We start from the raw sequence: 13,373 nt of genomic DNA on the forward strand, positions 1-13,373 counted from the left end.
GGTGTGATCTCTGTCTAGAGATACACTTCCTTCACTCCTATTACTTCGCACCTGGAATAGGCTACGTACACGTAAGTAATGGGCTCCTCACTCTCCAAAGTTTCGTCAGTTCATAGGGACGAACTTTATTCTTTAGTGAAGAAGACTAACTGTTTGCAAAAAATTAATGGCACCACTGTATATCCTCTTTCTAAAAAATCTCTTAATCAATTTCTTCTCTATATTACTCTTCATTGTCTTGCCTATCCCCAGGAGGGTACCTTGCGTCGTTCCTCTTGGGAGCGATTAGGCAAATATCTTTATGAACACCCCAGGGCACCAACTGAAATCTTAACCACATGGAGGGTGGTCATGGCTGCTCTTACTACCCTTTATCCTTCCTTTCCCACCTCCTCTCTTTCCCCCCTCTCTGAACCTTCAAAGCATATTGAGCTAGAAATTAAATCTGTGCTTGCTGTTCCTTCAGCCCTTGCTTTCAACTCTCAAAGCATATTGAACCAGAAGTTAAACCTATACCTGCTTCTTCCATCTCTGCTTTGAAAACTGCCTCCTTTCCCTGCCTGCCTCCCTTCCCCAGAGCACCCCTCCTTTCCCCATGGGTGCTCAGCAACTGATTTGGTTCTATTACTTCTTTATATTTGGAAACAATCTGGAAAAGAATTTGCTCAGTGACTATATGGAAAAATTGGGAACTTATTTCCATGAAAGTCCAAGAGCCCTTGTAAAAATTTTGTCCAAGTGGCTCATGATCCTTGAATGCCTTATTTTACGAAGTCACTTAAACAGTTTGTCAAGACCTGTGCCTTATCAAAATGACTTAAAAGGATCCACAATCACAGTCATGAATTAAACTGCTGAGTTTTCTCAGACAACTTCCCCAGGTCTGTAAATGTTGTTTGATGATGTGTGTGCATGTGTATGTATGTATGTGATCATTTTCAGACCTGCATAAGAATTGTAGAGATAATTGTGATGCTTGATTTGCATGGAATGTGTGTATGTGCAAAACTCATTGAGAAGGTGTGAGATTTCTGTGTTGTCTTTTGGATTTGCAAGAAAAGTGTGCATGTGTGAGAAATTGTCTCTGCATATGTGTATGCGTGTGTGTTTGTGTGTATCTGTCTGCATGAATTCCGTATGCAAGCAGTCAGGTACTTTTGGGGGGAAAAAAAAAACTTTTCCTTTTGCAAGCAGTGAGTTATTTTTGGACATTTTTTTCTCTTCAAATGCATGAGAGTGTCTTTCCAGTGAGTTACTTTTAACTTTTTTTTCTCTGTCCTCGCAGGCTTATCTTAACTACCCCCCCACCTTCATTCCTTGTAGTGCCAGGGAAGAGGGTGGCCGAAGGGGGAGAACCATTCACCCCCCCTCCATTTTTTTCTCTCTGCTGAGCCTGTCTGAGAAGGGAGGGACAAATAGGCTCTTTGGAGCTTTGCTTTTCACTGATTTGGAATTTCTTCATCTGCATAAAAGCCCTGCAGATATATTTTCCTTTCAACCCTGAAAACAATTTTGATTTTAAATTTCAATCCTGAAAACACTTTTGATTTTAATTTTTAACCCTGCATACAATTTTGATTTTGATTTTAATTTTTAATTTTTCTTTTTTCTGGAACTTTTTGAGGTTTAACCTGCCTGATTAAACCTATACCTTTATAAATGTTTTCAAAGCACTGAGTTTGACTCAAAATGTGTCATTTAGCTTTGTATTTTTGCAGCTGTTAACATACATAATAAGAGTTGGAAGGGACCCTTGGAGGTCTTCTAGTCCAACCCCCTGCCCAGGCAGGAAACCCTACAGCATTTCAGACAAATGGCTATCTTCTTATGTATGGATGCAATTTTTTTTTAAGCAGAAATCTTTTTTTGGGAAATGCACTCAGGTTTTCCACATAAACAGACTCACCCTAAAGCTTCCGCCATGTTTTTCTTTTTTTGAATCAGACTCAAGGTGCCTCTTATTTGCTGTTTGTATTGTGTATCTTTATTTTTTAGCAGCACAGTTTTAGGAAGCAGTTCCTTAGCAGCAGTTCCTGTTTTAGGAACTATTTCAGAGATAAATTAGAAAGTTACAGGATGTGAAGAGAGATTTAGAAGGATGAGCAGATACTAGTGCTGTGAAAGATTTAATTTGTTAATGAAGCTGAAATAAAGGTTTAATGTTAGGAATTAGGAGTTAGAAAAACATGAGCAAATAAGACAAATGGTGATTTTGCTAAGATATAATGTGGTTTGTTTTTGGAAGTTTTTGATAGTATGGATTTTGTTAGTGCACAACTTCCACACATGAATAAAAAGGGTGGGAGTTGGGTTTTTATTGATTGTTTGTCTTTTTCTCTGTCTTCCACATAGTACCTTTGTTAAAAAACAAAACTGAGATTTGTATGTAAACCCCCTCCCCAAGTTGTGTCATCTCTTCTTTGTCCCTGCTTTTATGTGGGTATGAATTTTAAAAGTGCTGGAAAGAAGAAAAATGACTTTTCCTCCAGGATGGACTGGCTACCTAGACAGGGTGAAGAACAGAGTTCAACTTTCTTTCTTCTCTGTATTTTTGTTTAAATGATTTCACCTGTTCATTTCCTTCCTGAATCCAGCTACCTCTTCTCTTATGGGAATATATTGTACTAGATTAACTGTTCAATGCTGATGTTTGCTGTTTCTTTTTCAGTTCTACCTGCAAGCTCTCTATTCCCCCTTGGCCCCCTCCCTAATCCTCCAACAATGCCTTTTCTCACTCAGAAAGAGAGGAGGAGGGGACCCTTTCTCATGTCTTTTAAACATGTAACGATCAAAAGACTTTTTTAAGACAGTTGATTGTTTCTTGTTTTATGTATTCATGTAAGGATTTGTATTTTGAGATTTCTGTCAGCAGTGAACATCCAAATCAACGGTGAGACCTTGTGAGTCCCTGGTCGACATATCTGTCCCTACCATCAAAAGATTGACGGCAATTGACTTTTTTCTTCCTACAAGAGACATCTACCGCTCCTTTGGCCTTCTCTTCCTCCAAGAAGGTGGATTGTGTGTGGTTTTAAAGGAAGACTGCTGCTTCTATGCTGATCATCTGGCATTGTACAGGACTCAAAGAAAAAACTAAGAGACTTAACTTTGATATGGTTTACAAGCTATTATAGTTGTAGTTGGTATGATTGCATTAGGATGTATAATTTTACCTTGTATTCTACCTATTTTTGTTAGAACAATTTCTAAAAGTTTATCTTTACTGGCTATTGAAGAACTCGAAGATGATTACACCCAAACTGCACCTAACAATTTCTGCCTGGTTGACAAATAAGAAATAGACAAGGATAGTATGGCTAATATTTGTGTTTACACCAACATGAAACCGACTGATTTGTCTGGTCCTAAAAAATAAAAAGAGAGGAGATGTCCCTCTCAATTATTCAACTTACTGTATTAATGCCACTACAGACTTGTACCATCAATGTACTATGTATGTGCCTAAATCAAGAATGTCCTCCAGTTTGCAGTCTCAATCTTTCCATGGAGGGTATGTCACTCTATTCTCCACCATTGTATCAAGATCTTTTTAACGTTTCCCCATGGTTAACCACTTTATTATCTGCTTTAATAGGACCTATTGTGTTGTTATTGCTTGCTTGTACTGTAGGACCATGCATCATAGGACGTATGATACAATTTTTAAAATCTCGCATTCAAGCACTTGACTCAGAGGTTTCTGAAACCAAGGCAAAATTGAATTTGGTAGCTGCTCAGGTTTACGACCCATGCAAACAACCACTGTTAGCATTTACCTCCGATTCTGATATAGAGGATGACAATTACCTTTCACAAAAAACCTTGCTCACTGACATGGAAGGTGCCGACCTTAAAGGGCCTGCTCCGGCCATGCAAACTTATGCAATGGAATCTATCAAATATGATTATCTCGAGCAATTTTAAAATAAAATAAAAAAGGAGGAAATGTGGAGTCAGTGTGCATTGCGAGGTACAAAATCTGAACAGTAATTCGGCCCTGTAAAATCCTTGGTCAGACAACTGAGTCAACTGTCAACAGTTTTCAATACACATACAAAGCAAGAGGAAGACTTAACCTAATCAAGAGGAAAGACTTAACCTAATCAAGAGGGAAGACCTAACCTAATCAAGAGAAAGACATAACCTAATTTGGCAGTTGGGGAAACAGATACTTAGGATAACAATATCTGCTACGTGACAATTGTATAATCATGCTTTACCCCCTGTTTGCTACTCAATAAAAGGTGTGCACTCAGAGCAATCTGGGCTCACCCCATCCAGAGAGAACAATGGTGTCTGAGTCCTTATTGGGAAGGTAGCCCGTGTTCCTAACACGCACCCTTGCGAGGGCCAGAGTCATTTGCAAACAGCATCCCTGCGGGGACCCTACGAGTCAGCGAAGAAGACCCACCCTAGATGACAACGACGCAACAGTCCAGGAACTTACGTATATATGTTTTCTTTTTCTGCTAATAAATGTTTCATTGAAGACTGAACAGTAGCAAGACATTTGTGGTAGCGATTGACTAAATTAAACTGATTCTGCTTGGCCTCTTTAGCAGCCATTAATTCTTGCAGGAGTCTGTCCCAACTGGAAGAAATCACACTGTGGGCGCCCTGGTGCTTTGGCTGACTTCCTTCTGCCACTGTTGTGTGTTCTGACCACACTGACAAAGCTTGAGCTTTCTTCTTTCCTAGCTGCAGACACAAATCCTATGACAGAAAATCAGAGGGGTTAGGTGGGTCTTGTCTTGTTTGTTTTAAAGGAATTTTCATTTTATGTCTTTCTGAATCAGATTAAATACCTATTTACTATGCATTGTATTTCTAACTACAAATGGTCAAGATACTTATTTATTTATTTTTTTATTATTTAGATTTTTATACCGCCCTTCTCCCGAAGGACTCAGGGCAGTGTACAGCCAGATTAAAAAACAGTACAATATACAAATTAAAACAAAATTAAAATAACATATTCTATAAATGGCCAAAAATTTAAAACCGTCAAATTTGACCCATAAAATTCATAAAAATACCCCAATTAAAATTATTAAAATTCAAAAAGTTTAAAAAATTAAGCCAGTCCCGCTTGGATAAACAAGTGCATTTTCAATTCACGGCGAAAGGTCCGAAGGTCAGGTAATTGACGCAAACCAGGGGGAAGTTCGTTCCAGAGGGTAGGTGCTCCAACAGAGAAGGCCCTTCCCCTGGGGGCTGCCAGCCGACATTGCTTGGCGGACGGCACCCTGAGAAGACCCTCTCTGTGTGAGCGTATGGGTCGGTGGGAGGCATAAGGTAACAGCAGGCGGTCCCGTAAGTACCCGGGCCCTAAACCATGGAGTGCTTTAAAGGTGGTAACCAACACCTTGAAGCGCACCCGAAAGACCACAGGTAGCCAGTGCAGACTGCGCAGGAGTGGTGTTACACGGGAGCAATGTGTGGCTTCGTCAATCACCCGCGCAGTTGCATTCTGAACTAACTGAAGCCTCCGAGTGCACTTCAGGGGTAGCCCCATGTAGAGAGCATTGCAATAATCCAGACGAGAAGTGACAAGAGCGTGAGTGACCGTGCATAAGGCATCCCGGTCAAGGAAGGGGCGCAACTGGCGAACCAGGCAGACCTGGTAAAAAGCTCTCCTGGAGACGGCCGCCAAATGGTCTTCAAACAACAGCCGTCCATCCAGGAGAACGCCCAAGTTGTGCACCCTTTCTGTTGGGGCCAATGACTTGCCCCCAACAGTCAGCTGCGGTTGCAGCTGACTGTACCGGGGTGCCGGCATCCACAGCCACTCCGTCTTGGAGGGATTGAGCTTGAGTCTGTTTCTCCCCATCCAGACCCGTACGGCTTCCAGGCACCAGGATAGCACTTTGACAGCTTCGTTGGGGTGGCCCGGGGTGGAAAAGTACAGCTGCGTATCGTCAGCGTACAGCTGGTAACTCACCCCAAAGCCACTGATGACCTCGCCCAACGGCTTCATATAGATGTTGAACAGGAGAGGCGAGAGAATCGACCCCTGAGGCACCCCACAAGTAAGGCGCCTCGCGGTCGATCTCTGCCCTCCTGTCAACACCGTCTGCGACCGGTCAGAGAGATAGGAGGAGAACCACCGATAAACGGTGCCTCCCACTCCCAAACTCTCCAACCGGTGCAGCAGGATACCATGGTCGATGGTATCAAAAGCCGCTGAGAGATCTAACAGGACCAGGGCAGAGGAACAACCCCTATCCCTGGCCCTCCAGAGGTCATCCACCAACGCGACCAAAGCTGTCTCCGTACTATATCCGGACCGGAAGCCAGACTGGAACGGGTCTAGATAGACAGCTTTATCCAGGTACCGGGAAAGCTGCCATGCCACCACACTCTCTACAACCTTCGCCACAAAGCGAAGGTTGGAGACTGGACGATAATTTCCCAAAATAGCTGAGTCCAGGGAAGGCTTCTTGAGGACGGGTCTCACCACCGCCTCTTTCAAGGCGGCGGGGAAAACCCCTTCCATCAATGAAGCATTTATAATTCCCCGGAGCCAGCCTCGTGTCACCTCCTGAATGGCCAGCACCAGCCAGGAGGGACACGGGTCCAGTAAACATGTAGTGGCATGTAACCTCCCCAGTAACCTGTTCACGTCCTCGAGAGTAAATTTTGGGAAATACTTCCCAAAAGTCCACATTTAAGAGCACCAAGGCCAGTGAAGCTGCTAAGGTGAAGGGGGACCTGGGCAAAATGCAAAATGTCATGGACAATAGGGAGGAAATTGTTATAATGAGCTGCATGTGCATGTGTCATTATGACTGTTTCCTCCATATTGTCCATGACATTTTCTACCCCTTCTTAAAAGTAAGGGGAAATAACACCTCCCCATATACCCCATTTCTCCCGTCACAGATAAATATGTATCTTTGGATCATTTTTTTTCAAAAATAAAGGAACGAGTACAGGTTTTCAGTTCATTTGTTTAACTGCATTCTATTTACCTACTTTTAGGATTTGTGTGGAGAACAGATCACGCTTTGGGTCATATTTATGCATAAATGTGGACAGTTCAAATGGGTCCACAGACTTCTAAGCACCATTGTAGGTGAGGTCACTCATACAAACGCCTCCTATGCTATTTTGGGTAGGAGGATGCCAATTGGTGGGAACAATCTGTGTTATTATCCCCTTCATGTTGTTGAAATGCTCACATATCCAATGGCATGAGATTGCACAACCCAGAAATAGCTATGAAGCTCTCGTGTGCCTGAAAGATGAGTGGGAGGATAAGATATAGCAAAGACTAACAGAGTGCTTACAGCCATGTCAATGAACATGTTGTTTCCATACCTCTATCTCTCTCAGTTGATCTTTCATTAATACAATATCTAACTCTGCAGTCCACATTTTCACTTCGTTGATCTTTTTTTCCAGCTCAGCACACTCGGCAATTGTTTGGTCTTCAAGATAACCCTGCTAGGAATCCAAACAGGTAACTGCATTGATTTGGCATCAATTATTTTGCAATCTACAGAACAACTAATTACTCCTCTATCAATAATCCAAATTATTTTTTTTAATTGAAGAAAAAGGTATCAGGTACAAATCTTGCTGGGAGCTTGTTCACCTGATTTGACAAAGTCTCAGCCTCTCCACTTTATTCATTGTTCTAGCTAAGATGATTACTGTGCACCTTTACATGAGGGAGGGGGTTAAACATTTCCTATCCCCCAAAAACAACATCTGGCTAGCTAACCGCATTTAGAAGATCACCTTAGTGGTCAAAAATCATGAAAAAAGAAAGAAAATTCATTTTTGGAACCTGGAATGTTGTGCCTTGCTGGACAGAAACAAATGCAAACAAGGCACCATGTTGAGGGACCAACTGTTTTTCTTCCCTTGAAATTCCCATTGCTGGCAAATGCAACACTGCAATAATGGGAATTTCAATGGAAGAAAAAATATTAAATTTATGGTGAATATTGCACTTCAAGTAAATTAATATAATATGCTTGTTAGTTACTATTTAGACCTGTTCCTTTGGTTTTTTACTCTTGTGTTTACTATCCAAGTTTGAGATTTTGAGATGATGACTACATTAAACAGTTACTTAATTAAATAAGTAAGTAAGTAAATAAATACATCACCAATGGTATATTACACCAGTATTAATTGCCAAAATAGATAATGCATTCTTTAAAAAAATGTTGGAAATATACTGATCAGGTCAAACCATTTTCCATGTTTGGTGGCAACATTTAAACTTCAAAAATTTGGAAAATAGAATTAAACAAATTCTAAAAGTTGAATCTCCCCTTCAAAATATTATTTTCTTGTTAAATATTATTAAACTTGACTATCACTTAATAACTGCATATTAATTTGATTTTGATAAAGAACAAATATTTTAAAATGTGGTAAGATACAGAAATATGTGGAACAAGAATCATATTATTTTGATATTTTACTCGACCATTCAGTTTTATAATGCTGTAGCTCTCTCTACTATTCACTTATTGGTTGTTTCTTTTTTCACATTTTTTTCTTTTTTCTGATTCTCTTTCTCAGTTGGTTTTTAAATCTCTCTATCTCTATCTCTCTGTCTCTATCTGTGTCTCTGTCTCTCTCCCTCCCTCTCTCCCTCCCTCCCTCTCAAAAATAAAGATCTGAAAATGCACATGTGAAACTGAGAAAAACAAGCATTCTTTCAAAAGCCAAATCTTATTTTAGAGGAAATTAACAATAAAGAGAAGTTTATCCTACTCAGCGTCACATGAACCAGTATTCCTGGGCCAGTGGCCCACCCTCTCCATTATTGGAAACTGAAAAGAGAAAGGGTGAAATTGATTGAATTATGGATTAATGGCTATCCTGGCTGAAGAGCTAGCAGTGCACAAGAATAGCACTTAACCAAGTCCTTCAACGAAGTTGTGCAACAACAGAGATTATTACCTTGCTTTCCGGAGATGGATGTATAATGGACAAAGGAGTAGGGTCAGCCTCCATTACCTTTCCGTTCATTAATGGCAAAATGGTTTGAGGCATTTCTGACCAGGCACATGTTGCTTGCAATTTCTTTTGATAGCCATGCTGCTGTTGCGGAGATTCATTGGGATAATCATCTGCCAGTATTTGCTCTGATTTCTGCCACTGCTTTGCACACTCGCTTGCTGAACTTTGGAAATTGTGGGCTTCCATCAAATTGCCTTTCAATTCCTGCTAAGTAGAAGCAGAATGGAGGAGAAAGGAGGGGAAAGAGAGAAAAATCATAACCTTCTCGGGACAGCAGGTACTGAAATGTCAATTGCTTTCTTAATGGAAAGATAGTGAAAGAATAATAGAATAAAGGGGTGGTAAAGGTCAGAGAAAAGCACATCTGTACAGACACCTCTCCAAGGAACAATATTATGAGGATGGAGAAGGTTGCTCAAAGCTCTGACAAAGTTAATTGGCCTAAAAGTTTTCTTCTTCTATGGCTGTAATCTTACAATTCGGAGGAGACGGGTCCCTACTAACCAGATTCAGTCTGTTTACTCTCTATACGATGAAGCAGCTTGACATACAAAGGGGCTATGGGCTTGTCTTCCTCTGCCTTTAAGTATTTTTGCTGCAGTTGGAGAAAGTATCCATGAGGAGAGCTCAGGTTATTTTATGGCAGCACTGTTCAATGTGATCATGTAGAAAATACCTTTGTCTGGAAAGCTGTTGTCTATCAGAAATGGCAACACTGGGCTAGTTCTGTAATAAAATGTAGACTATGGCACATACAGGATGGACAGGTTGAGTCACTGGCATCTTCTAACTGAACTGGGAAAGACCTATGCTTGAAACCACAGGCACTCCCTGACAGCTTGTATCAGAACAACATTCAGCAGTCCATCTGCATTTAAAAGACAAAGGCTGCTCTTTTGAAGACAGCAAAGTCCACATTTTGGACAGAGAGGACCGCTGGTTTGAAAGAGGGGTCAAAGAGGCCATCTATGTCAAAATTGAACAGCCCTCTCTCAACAGAGGGGGAAGGATACAACATCATCTATCTCCAGTCTACAACACAGTCCTTTCAACAGTTCCAAGAAAGCTCCAAACCCATTTGCACCACTCAGGTGACCCTGACAACACAGATAAACCTCCAAGTGGCCTCAATAATTCATGAAAAGAATGCAAATGACCAGCTGTCTGCAAGGAATATAAATCCTTCCATTGTCTAAATTCCTATGCTCTGACTCTGTAAAAGATAGGTTCATTTGTTCCATTGGTCCATGAGGTTCCTTTGGTCCTGGCTGCATCCTCTTCCATTGGAGTAAGCAGCAATAGCTGAAGGAAGAAGACTTGTGGCAGCTCCCGGTACCCTATTGGGTATCATACGGGCAGAGAAAGAGAATGCAGCAGAGTATAATACAACTGATGTCTGCAACATGTACAAGTGATATTGGCCCTATGATATGAAGCATCCTTAACACACTATCCTGATGGATTTGATAGAGTTCCCAGAAAAGGAGCGGGACTGTTCAACTTTTCACAAGTTGAACCTGAGGAAAAAACATCCAGTATGGCAGATATAAGCAAAGTCACTGTCCAATGCTGATGGTTCTTGTAACTGTTAGTTCTGAGTATTTTTCTACTATGTCTTGTCAGCTGCAACCATCCTATAACTACCTTATTGCCTATTTTTTGAATTTATTTCATCAATTTATATGGATAGCATTATTTATTTATTTATTTATTTAATCAAATTTATATACCGCCCTATCTCCCGAAGGACTCAGGGCGGTGTACAGGCATTTAAAAACACATAAATACAATATAAAAAACAATTAAAAAACTTATTCTAAAAAGCCCGTTAATTTAGAATTAAAAATATAGAATAAAACCCAATTTAAAACCGATAATTTAAAATCTAGCTCAGTCCTGGATTATATTATGGATATAATTATGGATTATATAGATTGACCACTGCCAGAAGAATCACGAAGATCTCAGTTATGAACAGTTTTGCATTTGTAAACTCTCACTCTGCTTTAGTTTCCCTGATTATAATTACATGTTCTTACTTATCGAAAGACTTTGGGCTTGCTGCCAAAAAATTTGTAACTCCCTTGCATAAGACATTAACTTGTTGCCGAAAGCATAACAAAATAGGAAAGGGCAGTGTACAATATTTGGTGGGGAATACAAGCTACATCTAGACTGCAAAAATTTGGTGTTACGAGTTGTCTGCATCTCTTTGTTGCTTTCTGTTGGTTATCCAGTTTTTGTAGCCCATGTTTGTTTGTTTATTTAAATTTATCACTCCAGCAGACTCTGGGTACCTTAGAAAATCTAACACTGACTAAAACAGTTAAAATAGACAAAAATAACCCATCTGCAAGACAGCCCCAACAGCATAGGACCAAACCAACCTTCAAGGGCTTTTCAGAACCCAGGAAAATGGGTGCCACCTGTATCTCTGAGAGGATGCTTGTTCCAGGTACAGGAGCAGCCAAAGAGATACCATAAGATGGCAAAATTTAATAGAAGAGACCTGGAACATACATACTCTGCCAAAAGCACTATAGTAGGCGGTATAGTAGTCCTAGGAAAGCCCACATGAATGGTTTTCATTATGATCTCAAAAGTACAGTCAGGCACAGTTGAGATAAGAAATCCATCGAGTACTATGGTGTAAAGCTATGAAGAACTATGAAAATCAAGCCAACATTTTGAACTAGGTCCAGAAAAGGGCCAAGAGCCAATGGAGATGACAAAATGCTGGCATAATAAACTCATAATACCAATCATGGCTATGAGATGCTTCCTTTCTCAGCAACAGCAAGAGGCAATAATCACAGCATTGGAGGCACCAACCTAGAATATGAGTTTGTCTCTCAATCCATATGTCACTTGTTTACCTGCTCTCCCTCCTGCTGCTGAGAAAGAAAATGCAGTGGAGGGTTACAATCTTCTATCGTCTAAAGAGCTGTGGGACATTTTTCTCCCCGCGGGAAGAGTGGGTGGAGAAGGTGATAGCAGCAGGTTAATTCCTAAAGCACAGCAATGATAAATTTGTTGCTATGGAAGAGTTGTGCTAATGTTTTCAGAAAGGACTTGAAGCACATTCACTCAGCGCTCATCCTTTTATAGATGTCCTTAGATACATGAAGATGCTATGGAGAATAAACCAACTGGTCCATATCCTACAGAACTTTATGGAAGTATGCAGGATTTGGTATCAGGAAAGGATTATCCACAGACTTTTGTTCAGGTAAGCGGCTGGAGAACATTGAATTAGAAAATCCTACTCATTACTTTCAGAGGAGTTATTCAGGACAGTTAAATTGTGTCTGAATGCTGCAAATTTTCTGTAACTATGCTTTCTCTCTGATTACCTATCAGCGATATTCTGGGAATAAATAAACCAGATATTTCAAAATAGAGAAACAGCAAACTTATAAGGAAAGAAACAGGAATATATAGGTTACTGTAAAGTCATATCCCTTACTAATCCAGGCCTCATCATTCCATACCATAACCACTGTTTTATGGAAATGCCACACACACAAAAAAAACTTTTCAAAACCATTCTATCAAATGTTTAAAAGTAAGATTGTCAGGGAGAGCACCCGGAGACTTCAGCTAGTTCAGAACGCAGCTGCGCGGGTTATTGAGGGAGCGGTTCAGAGCTCCCACATAACACCTATCCTGCGCAGACTGCACTGGCTCCCTGTCGTTTTCCGGGTGCGCTTCAAGGTATTGGTTACCACCTTTAAAGCGCTCCATGGCTTAGGACCGGGTTATCTACGGGACCGTCTATTGCCGGCCTCTATCTCCCATCGTCCGGTGCGCTCCCACAGAGAGGGACTCCTCAGGGTGCCGTCAGCCAAACAGTGTCGACTGGCGGCCCCCAGGGGGAGGGCCTTCTCTGTGGGGGCTCCGACCCTGTGGAACGAACTTCCCCTCGGACTTCGACAATTACCTGACCTTAGGACCTTTCGCCGCGAACTTAAAACTTATTTATTTCGCATGGCTGGACTAGCTTGATTTTTACCTTTGAATTTTAATTGAATTTGATGGGTTTTTAAAGTTTTGTAATTTTATGGGGGAGTGTGTTATTTTAACATTTGGGCAAATTTAAATTAGTTTTTTAAGGGATATTTTTAACTATTGTGTGTATCTGTATTTTATCTGCCTGTTCACCGCCCTGAGTCCTTCGGGAGAAGGGCGGTATACAAATTAAAATATTCATATTCATATTCATAAAAGATTACCCCAGTAACTGCAGCTGCTCTCTCCTCCGATACAAGTGCTAAGCAGCTTGGTAATTGTACTTTATGTATCAACCATTCTGGAAACAATTCTGGAGCTTCTCTGTCCAATTGATTTTTCACTCTGAAGGAATTTTCCTTCAAAAGACAGGAAAATGAAAT

The 13,373-nt window shown here is 40.8% G+C and overlaps 1 protein-coding gene across 11 annotated transcripts in view; it reads right to left on the minus strand.

The window, feature by feature from the left end:
• The window catches only part of SYNE2 (spectrin repeat containing nuclear envelope protein 2), a 276,441-nt gene that overhangs the window by 145,488 nt on the left and 117,580 nt on the right, over positions 1–13,373 (minus strand). For 7 of the 11 annotated variants that reach the window (XM_058162907.1, XM_058162906.1, XM_058162910.1 and 4 more), the window contains 4 exons: positions 13,215–13,349; positions 8,923–9,189; positions 7,321–7,446; positions 4,448–4,713 (listed from right to left, as the gene is read on the minus strand). In XM_058162907.1, coding sequence (XP_058018890.1) covers positions 4,448–4,713; positions 7,321–7,446; positions 8,923–9,189; positions 13,215–13,349 — 794 coding nt within the window. The remainder of the gene's footprint in view (positions 1–4,447; positions 4,714–7,320; positions 7,447–8,922; positions 9,190–13,214; positions 13,350–13,373) is intronic. The other 4 variants (XM_058162901.1, XM_058162902.1, XM_058162909.1 and 1 more) reach the window with 4 other exon arrangements.

This window comes from Ahaetulla prasina, chromosome 1, assembly GCF_028640845.1.
Source record: "Ahaetulla prasina isolate Xishuangbanna chromosome 1, ASM2864084v1, whole genome shotgun sequence".
Taxonomy (NCBI): Eukaryota; Metazoa; Chordata; class Lepidosauria; order Squamata; family Colubridae; genus Ahaetulla; species Ahaetulla prasina.